Source organism: Giraffa tippelskirchi, chromosome 4 (genome assembly GCF_054371585.1).
Source record: "Giraffa tippelskirchi isolate mGirTip1 chromosome 4, T2T-mGirTip1v1.2.pri, whole genome shotgun sequence".
In the NCBI taxonomy this organism is placed as follows: domain Eukaryota; kingdom Metazoa; phylum Chordata; class Mammalia; order Artiodactyla; family Giraffidae; genus Giraffa; species Giraffa tippelskirchi.
In genome coordinates this window covers 169,001,463-169,014,386 of record NC_137278.1, presented here as the reverse complement: position 1 = coordinate 169,014,386, position 12,924 = coordinate 169,001,463, and the positions used below count along the sequence as shown (strand labels likewise).

General features: G+C 47.6%; 1 protein-coding gene and 1 long non-coding RNA gene across 6 annotated transcripts in view; one reads left to right on the top strand and one right to left on the bottom strand.

Moving 5' to 3' along the window:
* Positions 1 to 12,924, top strand: part of LARGE1 (LARGE xylosyl- and glucuronyltransferase 1) — a 607,716-nt gene that overhangs the window by 571,695 nt on the left and 23,097 nt on the right. For all 5 annotated transcript variants that reach the window (XM_081591375.1, XM_081591376.1, XM_081591374.1 and 2 more), the window contains one exon: positions 5,128 to 5,406. In XM_081591375.1, coding sequence (XP_081447501.1) covers positions 5,128 to 5,406 — 279 coding nt within the window. The remainder of the gene's footprint in view (positions 1 to 5,127; positions 5,407 to 12,924) is intronic.
* LOC145545948 (uncharacterized) lies at positions 198 to 5,002 on the bottom strand. The gene is made up of 3 exons (XR_014082358.1): positions 4,875 to 5,002; positions 4,391 to 4,538; positions 198 to 584 (listed from the first exon to the last, which is right to left on the bottom strand). It is a non-coding gene; the product is annotated as an uncharacterized LOC145545948 (long non-coding RNA).

Genomic DNA, 12,924 nt, shown 5'->3' with positions numbered 1-12,924 from the left:
CCACTAACGCATTGTGACAAGTACTGCCATCCAGACAATACCTCAGAGAATCCAAGGAATTCCACACCCAAGCAAGAGACGCTTAGCGGGACATAATCAGAAATTATAAAGCAGTAGCACACAAGCTGATGAAGACGGCAGAAATGCCTCCTTCCATCCATCCCACACATCCAGTTATGATGCAGTGGGCTGACTGGTGCCTCTTGGATTGATTTTTAATTGAAGAAACATTCCGGGTATGTTTGTAAACCTTTGAGTCAGAAGTAGGCCCTACGTGAGTGCCACAACGAATTAGGGGAGCCGGCATGTGGGCTCCTGTGCCCGGCTCCCTCTAGAATTCTGTTCAGAAAGAATGAATATCGCCTGCTGCAGCGGGGGACCCAGCAGGGCGGTTCCTTGCCCGGCCACTCACTCCAGAGGATGGTCGAAAGGACAGAGGGAGCTGGCCAGGAGGGATCCTTATTATAGCATCCCTGCCACCTGGCCAGAAGACGCTCGCTCTTCTCTGCTTCTTGAATGAAGCCCTTGAAATACCAACTGCAGTTCCAGGGACTCATGTGTCTGATGGGCCTGCTCTTTGTTTTCTGCAAGTGAGGGAAAGAGAACATGAGCTGAGCTAACAGGGTCCCATTCTTAGGTCCCATCGCAGCACGGCATCTCTTGGGACCTTATTAGAGCACAAATACATGGATCTCACCCCAGATCTGCCCAGCAGGGATCTCTGCAGTGGGGCCCAGGAATCTGTGTTGTAATAAGCCTCCCAGGTGACCCTGAGCCTGCTGAAGCTTGGAAAGCATCATTCTAGAGAGTGAAAAGTACTCCTTTCACCATGTAATGGCCAGGGCAATCTTTAAATATATTTACAGCAGGTCTCATCATTAGAACTCTCTGATGCATTCTCATCACCTTTAGAATAGTCTTAGAGCTGCCCACTGAGACCTTGACATCCCTGTATGACCTGACCCCTGACCATCCCCCAACACCTCTCTCCTTCTGCCCCTCCCTTGTCCATATGCCATCCACACTGGTCCTGTTTCTTCTTACTTGAGAACACACAAAACTCTGTATCCCAAGGGCTCCTCCCTCTTGGAAACCTTTTCGCCCAGGCTTTCTCAAGATCAAGACCAGTCGTTCTCCTTGTCCAGGGTTCACACTGACCTTTCCACTTGCCCTCACCCTTACTCTTCATCCCGTTTCCTCTTCTGTGGCCCTTCTAGCCCTCAGTTCACTCTGATCTTATCTTGGTCTGCTTATTATCTTCTCTCCAGAAGTGCGTTTGAAAACCTTGTTTTTCTCATTCATTCTGGGGCCCAGCACAATACCTGCATGTTGTAGATGCTCAATAGATATTTGCTGGAGGCATGCGCATTTGAAAGGCAGGAATCATAGGTGTCAAGTATGGAGCGTGGATGTGTGCTGTTGCTTCAGTCATGTCCAACTCTTTGTGACCCTGTGGACTGTAGCCCACTAGGCTCCTCTGTCCATCAAATTCTCCAGGCAAGAATACTGGAGTGGGTTGCCATGACCTCCTCCAAGGGATCTTCCCAACCCAAGGATCTAACCCACATCTCCTGCAGCTCCCACATTGCAGGCGAATTCTTTACCACTAAGCCACCAGGAAAGCCCCCATGTACCGAGTGCCTGCTGCATATCCAGTTCTGTGACAGACACTTGATGGTCATGAGTAAGGCTGTTCACAGGGCAGCGGTCACAAGGTTCCAGGAGCAGCTCTGGGCAAGCCCCACCAAACAACCACTTTTCAAGGCCCCTGCTTGTGTCACATTTGTTAATGCCCCATCAATCAAAGCACATCCCATGGCCAGCCCAGAATCAGTGAGGGGGAGGGTAATAGCAAAGCATGTAGATAGAGGGGGAAGAGTTTATAGCCAATTTGTCATTGACTAAGGTATTATTGTCCCCTATATGCATGTGCGGAAATGGAAGCACAAACAACTATGGTCACTTGCCCAGAGATACTGACACAGGTCAGAGTTCAGACCTAGTTCTGCCTGAGCCTAGAACCCTCAGTTACCCTCTGGACCCCTCAGCCTGCCTTGCTCAGGGTACCAGATTGGAGTCATCTGCCTTGTAGGGAGCGGACTCCCCATTCCAGCAGAGGCTGAGTGGCCACCTGCCTGGCTGCTTGGAATGACTGACATTCTAGAATTCCTTCCAAGCCCAGTCTTCTAGGTTTTAGACTCGGCCATCTCCCTGCCTGCTCCCTGAAACCTCCACAGACTGTCTGGGGTTCCCTGTCTCAGTAGGACTCCCTGGGGGAAGCCCTGCCTCTTTCTAGGCCTTCCAGACATCTCTAGGCATTCCTAAGTCTTTGCCCCCCTCTTCCCAGCATGAAGCGATGGTGGGCTCTGACGGGGAGTGGAGAGCAGGGGACAGAGCATCAGGACAGGGGTCCTGGTGTCAGCATTTCCTCTCCTATACCATGTGCTCTTCAGCAAGTCAAGACCCTCCCTGAGGCTGAGCCCTTTCATTATAACAAGGGTGTAATCAGACTGAAAATCTCAGAGATTCTTTCCAAATGGATGATACTGCAGTTGCAGAATTAATCTTTGTCTCTTGAAACCCTCTCTATTGGTCCAGGTCCTTGATATGCCAGATCCTTATCTTCCTACCTAAGAAAGACTCAGCACAAAACTCAGTGTCAACAAAACTACACCGGGATAGACCTTAGGGAACAACTGTGTTTGGGGGGAAACAACCAGGAGAAGGATGAAGAGGATGGGGGACCTCTGACCCCAAGAGAGACCAAGGAGGAAGAGGAGGAGGAGGGAATAAAGGGAAGCTTATGCCAAGCTTAGACCAGGTTCCAGTTTGGGGGGAGAGGTGATGGAGACATCTTTCTCAGCCAAACCCAGTTCATGTCGAGTAGTGGCCTGGATCCCGGGTGCTGGAGTCAGACCTGGGTATGTGGATCCAGCCTGTCTACCTTGTAGCTATGTGACTTGAAAGAAGTCACTTCACCTCCTGGAGCGTCCTCCCCTGTAACACAGTGATGAGAATCTGCACTGTGTTTATAGCATTACTGTGAGTCTTAAAAGTACTAACAGCCCAAATGTGGCTGGCATGCCGTAAACAACAGATATGTGGTGGAGATTTATTGTATCACGATCACATTCTCTCTATTATCATCATTATGATGAATCTCAGTTTGTCTGTCTGCTTGTTGCTCAGATCCCAGCAGAGAGCTTGGTTTTAAAGGACAAAAGAGATTGGAGCCGGTGGCAGAGAGACAGGAAGTGGTCAAGCCATCACTCGTTTTCACTCACTGAGGTTTTCTGGAACCTCTGGCGCTGTTTCCTGTAGAGTCCACGTGGATGTGATGTTTGTCACATTAGCAGCACCTTTCTCCTGAAAACCCTAAGTATTTTGTGTCTCTGTCCTCACTCTAAACTCTGCTGAGGAGGGGAAGACGAGCTGGATTAGGCAGGGCTTCCTCCTTGCTTAGAAAACTCAAGACACCGAGTCCAAAAGCAGGTCAGTGGGAGAGTCCCCAGCCAAAGCTGGCCTCCCTTCACACTCAGTCATGCCTCCTGCATCCCATCTCCTCTAGCAGTTCTGACACACATCGATGCAGAAATTATCCTTGCCCTTCACTCCCCAAATTTCAAAGGCTTTGTATAAACAGCTCTCTCGTCCAGTTGCAGAGTCCTTCCATTTTGCAGACAGAGACTGAGATGCAGGTGGGGTTATTCAAAATCCCAGGTTCTCAGAGCCCAGCAGAAACCAGGGGCCTTGTAGCAGAGGCTGAACACAAATTTCAGTGAAATCAAGCATTGTGGAGAATATAATGCCTCTTTCAAAACTGGCTGTGGTCAATTTGATTAACAAGTGCTATAAAGTATGAGAAATAGAGGGCATTTTACCCCAATGAATACCTTAATCCTTAGTGAAAGAGAAAGCAAATCCAGGCAATACCAATTCACAGAATTACTGAGAGGAAACTGAAAGTCCATCAGGAAAACCATTGACACAAGACAGGTGTGCCCATTTTCTTTTGCTTAGAAGCATGGAAATGCATGGAATCTATTTCCTGGTAATTGTCCAAATAAAGTGAGCATTCTGATTCTGTACCTCTTGCTGGGTAGGGGGGAAAAAAACTGAAATAGGCTTTTGCTGTTGTTTTAACCATGGACTTTTATGTAGCAGGCACTTCTAATGCTTCTGGGGGAAAAATATTTTTTTTCTAGATCTTTCTTCAAACATTTTTGCAGAACCCTCTTGGTTGGAAGCACCTTTTGTTTTTTATCTGGGCTCCATTCCCCGCCCCCCCACTCTCCATGGCCCAGTGTCTCCCAGGTAGCCTTGCAAAATTGCAAGGTGCCCTGTAGCAGTAAGGGCTCTGAAAAATGAAGACAGCATCCCCCAGGCTCACTTTTGTCTCCAGCATTCACATGTTTTGTTTTTTTTCCTTCCCTTTGCCAGTGTTTTCTTTTCACTGTCTTCAAAGTCCTGTCCAGATACCTGTCCACACAGTCCAGGTCCAAGAACTAAAGCTGACTGGGCACCTGGAGCCTCAATTCCTTCATCAGGAGAGTGGGGGAAATGACAGATGGGGGGCACAGGATTTGGGAAGTGTCTGATGCATAGTAATGAATCGATAATTGTGGTTATTATTACTCTTATTTTTACAGCTTGTTTTCATGCTCCTTGTAATTCATGGCCTCCCTTTGGCTAAGCTTCCTATACTGGTCCCTGCTTCAGGAGAGTAGTAGCACTGCTGTCTATCTTTGCTGAGTGAGAGGGGGAGGTGGGGGAGTTTTAAACTGGAAAGGGATCTTTACATCATTTCATGTACTTTTCCCCACCCACTATTGAAAAGAGGAGCCTGAAAAGGCTTATAGTGAAATGTGACTCACTCCATGTCACCTGTCTGGTTGTAAACATTCAAAGGCTAGAAGCAAAAAGGTGAGTTTTGTGCCCATTTTATAGATAAAGGCACTGAGGTGGTGATTGGCCCCCGTCACTCAGTGATTAATTAATGCTTAGAGCAGGGGTTTGGATTTGGCACCTGCCCCAGGCTGGCGGACCATGCGCAGATACGCAGATAATGGTTTGTTACGCCGGTGAGGCCCGCGCATGCGCAGGTGCGTCAGGTGTCCTTTCTTGCAGGCTCCAGATGCTGGAGGCCATCTGCAAGCACTGGGAGGGGCCCGTCAGCCTGGCACTCTACCTGTCGGACGCCGAAGCCCAGCAGTTCCTCCGCTACGCACAGGGCTCCGAGGTGCTCATGGGCCGCCACAACGTGGCCTACCACATCGTGTACAAAGAGGGCCAGTTCTACCCTGTGAACCTGCTGCGCAACGTGGCCATGAAGCACGTGGGCACCCCCTACATGTTCCTGTCCGACATCGACTTCCTGCCCATGTACGGACTCTATGAGTACCTCAGGTGAGGACGCGCGGGGTGCAGGCTCCAATGCCCGCTCTCTGAATGGGGCGGCTGGAACACAGAAGGGGAGGGGAACTACCTAAATCCACCCAGGGATAGGGCCCCTGACTGCCCGGTTTGGAGGGGCCCTAAGGCTACCCAGTGCCTTCATTTTTCTGACTATTGGCTTGAAATCCCAGTTTACCTCATGAAATGTTCAAGGCAGAGCTTGGTCTAGGAAGCATCTCGTCTCCCAGTCTAATGCTCTGTCTATAGCTTTCATGAAAACATCCCTCTTCTAATTTTGGATCAGACAGCCTTCATCTAAGCATTCTAGTAAGATCACTGCCTATTCTGTAAAACAAATCAAAGTGGTGGTGATGGCTAACATGTATTGAAGTGCTCGCTGAGTGCCTGGCACAGTTCTGAAGTTCTGACAAGGGGGACTTCATTCCCTCCCCTTGCAATCCTTGCCACAGGTACCATTATTAATCTTTGTTTTCCCAGTGGGAGACTGAGGGACTGAGATGCGGAGTTGGTATGTAGGGCTGCATACCTATGAAAGTGGGAGCTGAGGGCAGCTGGCTGGGCAGGGCCATGTACTGACCATTGCTGCTGCCTTGGCAGCTGTGACTCCCTTCCAGCCCTCCCAATGTGGAGGGCAGGTGTCCAGCAGCTGGAGAAAGCTCTCCAGTTGTGAGAGGCATAAATGGCTGTGTGGGGAGTGGCATTTGTTACGGAATAACAAACCATCTGAAGCGGAAGGGACTGCAGACTCCATCTAGCCTGAAAGTCCCCAAGCAAGCAAACTGAAGTCACAACATATAACTGGTCAAAGTTTGTTTTAACCCTTTATCCCTGTCATATGTCAGCATGAGTTACCTGTGTTCCTGAGTGCCTTCCTGATCCAGGTACCATGTGGGGTGGTTTGCATATATTATCCTGCTGGATCCATACATCAAGTTTAAAAGGCAGGTATGGTTCCACTCTCCCTGTTATTGTGGTGAACAGGGAGGCTCAGGTACACCTGGGCTGCTTCAGGATTTGAACCAACATCTTTCGGACCGCAGCTCTACAGCCTGCCTGCTTCATACTTGTCTGGATGCTCTGTGGCTTATGACTGTGCCTAACAGAGCAGGATCAGAATTCTTGCTCGCCTGGTCTCTGGCCCTCCCCACTTCCCTCCAACCTGTGTACCTGTCTGTCTCTCAGTCTTACAGTCTTAAAAGAGCTCCCACAAGAGTCTTTAAACCTTTGGTCCTGAAGCCAGAGTATGTGTTTGATGTGAGCACACCCGTCCCATCCCCCCAACCCCCGCCTTGCTCTCAAGAGCAGGGGAAGGCCACCGGTGTTCTCTGTCCACTTTCTGAATTGAGTTTCCATCCAGGCTTATCTTGGGATGTTTCTCCCCCCCAAGCAGGTGGAGTCCCTTCCAGCCTGTCTCGGTTAAGAATCACAGATGAATGACCTCAAGGCAACACACCCCTCAGTCAGGCAGGATGGGAGGATGTCTTCTCAAAACACATGGGCAGTGGCGCTGAGCACCATGAACCCACGACCCTGCGGGGGCTTCAGGAATGGAGCTGTCCTCCGGCTCCAGCCAGGCCTTGGGATCTCAGTGTGTGGAGTGAGGGCGCCCCCGCGTGGCAAGACCGCGCTTTCAGCCCCTGATTCTTGTGAATCCTGACACCTCAGCTGCTTGCAGGTTGGTGACAGACTCTGGGTGCATCAGGTAGGGTTTCCAAGGGAAAAGATGGTGGGGGGTAGAGCTGAGCTCCACCTGCCAGAGAGAGGCTTCAGGACTGGACCACAGCCCACCCTGCACCCTCTGCGGCTCTTGTGCAGGAGCACCTGTGGAGACCTCCTTCCAGCTAGTTGAAAGGTGAACTGGCCCCGTCTTAAAAGTCTGGTCTCTGCTCTCCCATCCAAAGACTGTTTTATTATTTTGCCTCATGGTCCTTGTGATTTGAAAAACATTACACATGAACAAACTGTTCAGACTGTGTTATATCTTCCTGTGTTTTATTGATCAAAGATGTCAATAATTGCTAATCATGACCTTACCCAATGTGATATAACTGATATTGCCCATTAATTAGCACTTTCTTACTGCAGAGTGACCTGAAGTTTCTGTTGGCCTGTAGCCACATCAGAGGAACATGTGTGGTTTCCCTTGTGCATTTTGAAATATTGCAAATTGCCCCTAAAAGCCCATTCCTTTCTTTACAGGCCAAGACCCTGAGCCGAGAATAACTGCTCCTATCCAGTGCTTTCTTTTTTAATTATTTTAAATTGGAGGATAATTGCTTTACAATGTTGTGTTGGTTTCTGCCATACAATACATGAAGCAGCCTTAAGTATTCATGTCTCTTCCCTCTTGAACCTTCTCCCCATCCCATCCCACCACTGTAGGTTGTCAAAGAGTACAGCATTAATTTCCCCGTGTTATACACAAACTTCCCACTAGCTATCTGTTACATATGGTAATGTATATATTTCAATGCTACTTTCTCAATTTGTCCCACCTGCTCTTTCCCCCACTGTGTCTACATGTCTGTTCTCTATGTTTGCATCTGTATTCCTGCCCTGCAAATAGGTTTATCAGTACCATTTTTTCTAGATTCCATATATATGTGTTAATATACGATATTTTTCTCTTTCTGACTTACTTCACTCTAACAGGCTCTGGGTTCATCCACCTCACTGGAACTGACTCAGATGTGTCCCTTTTTATGGCTGAGTAATATTCTGTTGTATATAGGTACCACAACTTCTTTATCCGTTCATCTGTCGATTCGTCCAGCCTCTTTTGGTGCACCTATGAAAAGAGACCAGAGAAGCGAAGTGACTTCCCATCTAGGATGAAAAGAAGATAGTGGGACTTCCTTGACTTTTCTTCTCCATCCAGAGTTTCCATTCATTTAGTGAATAACCATGTCAAGGTACCTTAGGGCCCCCATATTTGTGACCCACACAGATAGGATCTGTGAATCCCAGAGCTTTAGACCAATAGGAATGACAGTTGATTAAAGGCAGACTCTTTAGGTACCGTGATGGGTGTGTCCTTTCCCAGGATTGTCAGCCTGATCTGGGGTGGAGGCAGTATAGGACGGATGTCCTACCGCGTTCGACCTAAGTGGAGGCCTGAAGACTGAGCTGGAGTTCACCAGGAGAGGGGCGATGTTGCAGGTGAAGAGAGAGAGCCATTCTGGAGAGGCAGGATGGCCAGAGCCCTGATGGGGAGAACAGCAAGAGCTGATGTGGCCAGAGATGGAAGCCAGGGTGGGCCCTGCAGGCCTTCTCATAAAGTATGCTCAGGAGTCTATGAGCAGGGGTGGAGGGACAATGGAAAAACAAACACTGAGAGCATGGCATGACTGGATATCCATTTAAGGAAGATCATTTTCATTGCATCAGGGAAGGATCACAGTCAGGAGGGCAAGAGGAGATAAGTTAGGGAACCACTGCATTCATTCTGGTGAGAGATGGAGGCCAGCAAAGGGATCGGAAGTAGCAGCAGAGACAGGTAGATGGATCAGAGAGCAATTCTGCAGCTGAAATCAATAACTGTCTGCAAAGGTGGCTGGGCTTTAGAAGGCAAGACAGGGAACCTCTTTCAAATGTTGCTACCCAAGACTTCCTCTGCAAAAGTCTGTACCTGGAAGTCCTGCCTGCTTTGGCCTGTTTCTCGTACTGGCCCCCTCTTGATCTGCTGTGCCTACTTCCTTCTTGGACTGAGCAGGATGTCATGGCACTGAATTTGAGTGTTACAGTGGATGAGGCCTGCACGGTGACCCTGGCTCCAGCTTGCACCCTGTGCCATAAGTAACCATGTGACTTCCAACAGTTCGGTTTTTTGCAGCCTGTTTCCACATTGTGAAATGAAGAAACAGACATATCAGGAGTCACAAATACAAATGCCCACTGGGGCCAGGACCTTGGCCTAAAGGAGCCAAGGGTGGTGAGCATGATTCATCGCTAGGGAGACAGGAGTCCCCTTCTCAGGCAGCTGCCATCTGTGCACTCTGATGTGGAATTTACTGGAGAGGGTAGAGGTCAGGCGTAAGGTCTTTATATTTTGCAAGAGGAACAAGAAATCTGGATTTTCATGTTTTAATTTCTAGTGTTGACAACTAATTTTTTTTGAAGACTTGAAACACTGTTGAGTCAGACCAAACATGTCTTCAGGATGAATAGAACCTTCTTATCCCCAAAGACCGCCAGTTTATGACCTCTGACCTTTTAAAAACAATTTTATTGAAGCATAGTTGATTTATATTGTTGTGCTAGTTTCTGCTCTACAGCAGAGTGATTCAGTTATACATATACTTCTTTTAGAGTCTTTTCTCATAGAGGTTATTACAGAATATTGGGTAGAGTGCCGTTCATCTTAGACATAGTAGTGTACATGTGTTCAACCCAGGCTCCTGATTCATACCTCCCCACCCACGTCTCCTCTTCAGCAACCGTAAGTTTGTTTTCAATATGTCTGCTTCTGTTTTGTAAATAAGTTCATTTGTATCTTTTTTAAAAATTAGATTCCACATATGACTGATATATATTTGTCTTTCTCTTTCTGACTTGCTTCACTTAGTATGTAATCTCTAGGTCAGTCCACGTTGCTGCAAATGGCATTATTTCATTCTTTTTATGGCTGAGTGATACTCCATTGAATATATGTGTATACCCCATCTTCTTTGTCCATTCCTCTCTTGATGGACACTTAGGTTGCCTCCACGTCTTGGCTGCTGTTAATAGTGCCGCTGTGAACATAAGGTTGCATGTATCCTTTAGAATTATGGTTTTTTCCCAGACGTATGCCCCAGAGTGGGATTCTGGACCATATGGTAAGTCTACTCTAAGGTTTTTAAGGAGCCTCCATACTGTTCTCCATTAGTAGTTGTACCAATTTACATTCCCACCAGTAGTGTAGGAGGGCTCCCTTTTTTCCACACACTCTCCAGCATTTATTGTTTGTAGACTTTTTGATGATGGCCGTTCTGACCATTGTGAGGTGATACCTGATTGTAGTTTTGATTTGCACTTCTCTGGTAATTAATGATGTTGAGCATCTTTTCCTGTTATTTTTTGGCCATCTGTATGTCTTCTTTGGAGAATGTCTTTAGATCTACCCATTTTTTGATTGCATTGGGTTTTTGTTTTTTTACATAGAGCTGCATGAGCTATTTGTAAATTTTGGTGATTAATCCCTTGTCAGTGTGACCTCTGATCTTGACTATCCCTATGAACTAAAATTTTGAGAACTGGTAAGGAATATGATTCCATCAGAATAAGTCCCAAATCAGCACGCAGTCCTTTTCACATGAAGATAACCATATTGACTTGCCGTAGGCTTAAGGAAAATTTTTTCCAGTGAGTGGGATAGATTTGTTCCTGATCCAAACACTAAAAGTGGATATGTTCGTGACCAGCATTATATAGCATTGGTTTGGGATGAGATTCAGGGCATGGTTTTCCATGGCAGCTGTGAGCCCCAACAACACCCCCAAAGACTGACTTCTTCAGCATGGATGTCCAACAAAATACTCTACCCAAGCCCTGTTAAAGCGTTACTGCTAAAAATGATGATAGTTGCTATTGACTGAACCTTTACCAGCTACCAGCATCCCTGCCAGCTGCTCTGTATAAATTTCCTCTACTCTTCATCACTTCTTTATGAGGTAAGTGTTATAACAGGTGACCAAACTGATGCCCAGGGAGGTTAACTCTTACTTGTCCAAGGAGAAAGGTAGACACCCCTACTCCGGGCTGCCCAGTAAATGGAAGCAGCTATATCCCCCTTGAAACTCAGTATACCAGAGCAGTCTGATTGGCAGTCTTTTGATCAGATCCCCAAATACTTACCCATATCACTTTTTGGGGGTGGGGGGCACTACTTGATTACCAAAAAAAAGTGCAGCATCCTAGCTCTCCAGCAGTTGCTTAGTAACCAGCTAACATTACAGCAAAAACAAACAGATCAATTGGGAAATAATGAAATGGGCTCTATGCATAGACATAGCTGCAGAGTTTCACTGAAATCTCTCTCCCACCCCCTCCACCTGTTTTTTCTAAAAAACAAGCATGGAGATGTGCAGCTTTCACTCTTGATTTCAGAAATGTCAAGTGAAACTCCGCAGGCATGGCGGAAGTCACGCAGACCTGCCTTGGAGCCCAGGTTCTGCTGTGCTCATCAAGGGTGTGCCTTGGGGCTGCTTGTTTCATCTCCCCAACCCCGTTTCCTCAGTTAGTAAAGGGGCTAATAATAGTTTTGTGGGGGCTCTAGTAGGCGTTCAACAGGAGTTAATTGTCTATGTTTTGGCCCATTCTCAGCACACGGAATTGAATGTCTCTGCCAGGGCCCCCACCCAGAACCCCCACTCTTGCAAACTCTGCTACCTTCAGTACATCCTGGCAACTTGGTGTAATGATCTCATTTTTTAAGAAATGAGAAACTATGTACTCACACTCATTTCCTCTTTAAACTATTGAGTGAGCACTTACTATACACTCAACGGCAGGCAGCATTGTGGCAGTGCTGTCCCTGGAGTCACTCAGACCTGCATTTCAACACTGAGTACATTCTACCCTACATTCACTGGACCTTCCAAAAGGTACTTAACCTCTCAAGCTTTCTATGAGTGGGGACCATAAGATTTCTTCACACTTAAGGTTCTGGGAGGATTAAGTGGAGTAATAGTTGGAAAGCACATGGCTGAAATGTTCTACACTGCACAGGTGCTGTAACGTATGCATGGCCAGGCTCTGTTCTAGGCACTCGGGCTGTCACAGTGCATGGGACAGGCCAGGTTCCTACCCATACAAGGCCTACGCTCTAGAGGGCGCTCCAGCTGCGGGCACTGCCACTACTCAGCGACACAGGTACAGAGATAAATATACAGGAGCTGAGACCCACAAGATGACCCAGTGTGGGTGGGTAGGGCAGGCCTTAAAAACAGTTCAGGCACGAAGGACTAGTTGGTATACAGGCTTGGAACATCTTGGCATGTTTGAGAAATGTTGCAGGATGGCCAAAGCTCAGACAGTTCCATCACCTGGAACTTCCCACGTCCACAAGACTGGGGCAGGTTTCTCCCCTCTTTCCCTCACTCAGCAGAATCCTCATCTTTGTTCAGTGCTTGTAGCTTTAAACCTCTCTGCTTTGCACTGCCTTGCTCCCTAGGGGACAGACCTGCCCCATTGGTAGAGACTATACCCTGGCTGTACAGGAGGGGCAAATTCCACTTTTACTGTGTCCTCTGCAGGATGGTGTCTTACCATCCTCCCCCATCACAAGTCCCCTGGCACGTGATGGCTGCTCTGTCAGCACCAGTTGAATGAGGTAGACATGTGAACAAGGGCCAGGAACAGGTGGTACCACGTGAGGCCAACTGGCTACTTGATGAGGGACATGACCAGGTAGCATTTCCTTGTGTTCGTCATTGTTTCTACAACAGTGAACATTTGTTGAGCACGTATTATAGGCCAAGCACCATGGCAAGCACTTCTGCATGTGTTTTATCATTTAACCTTATCACA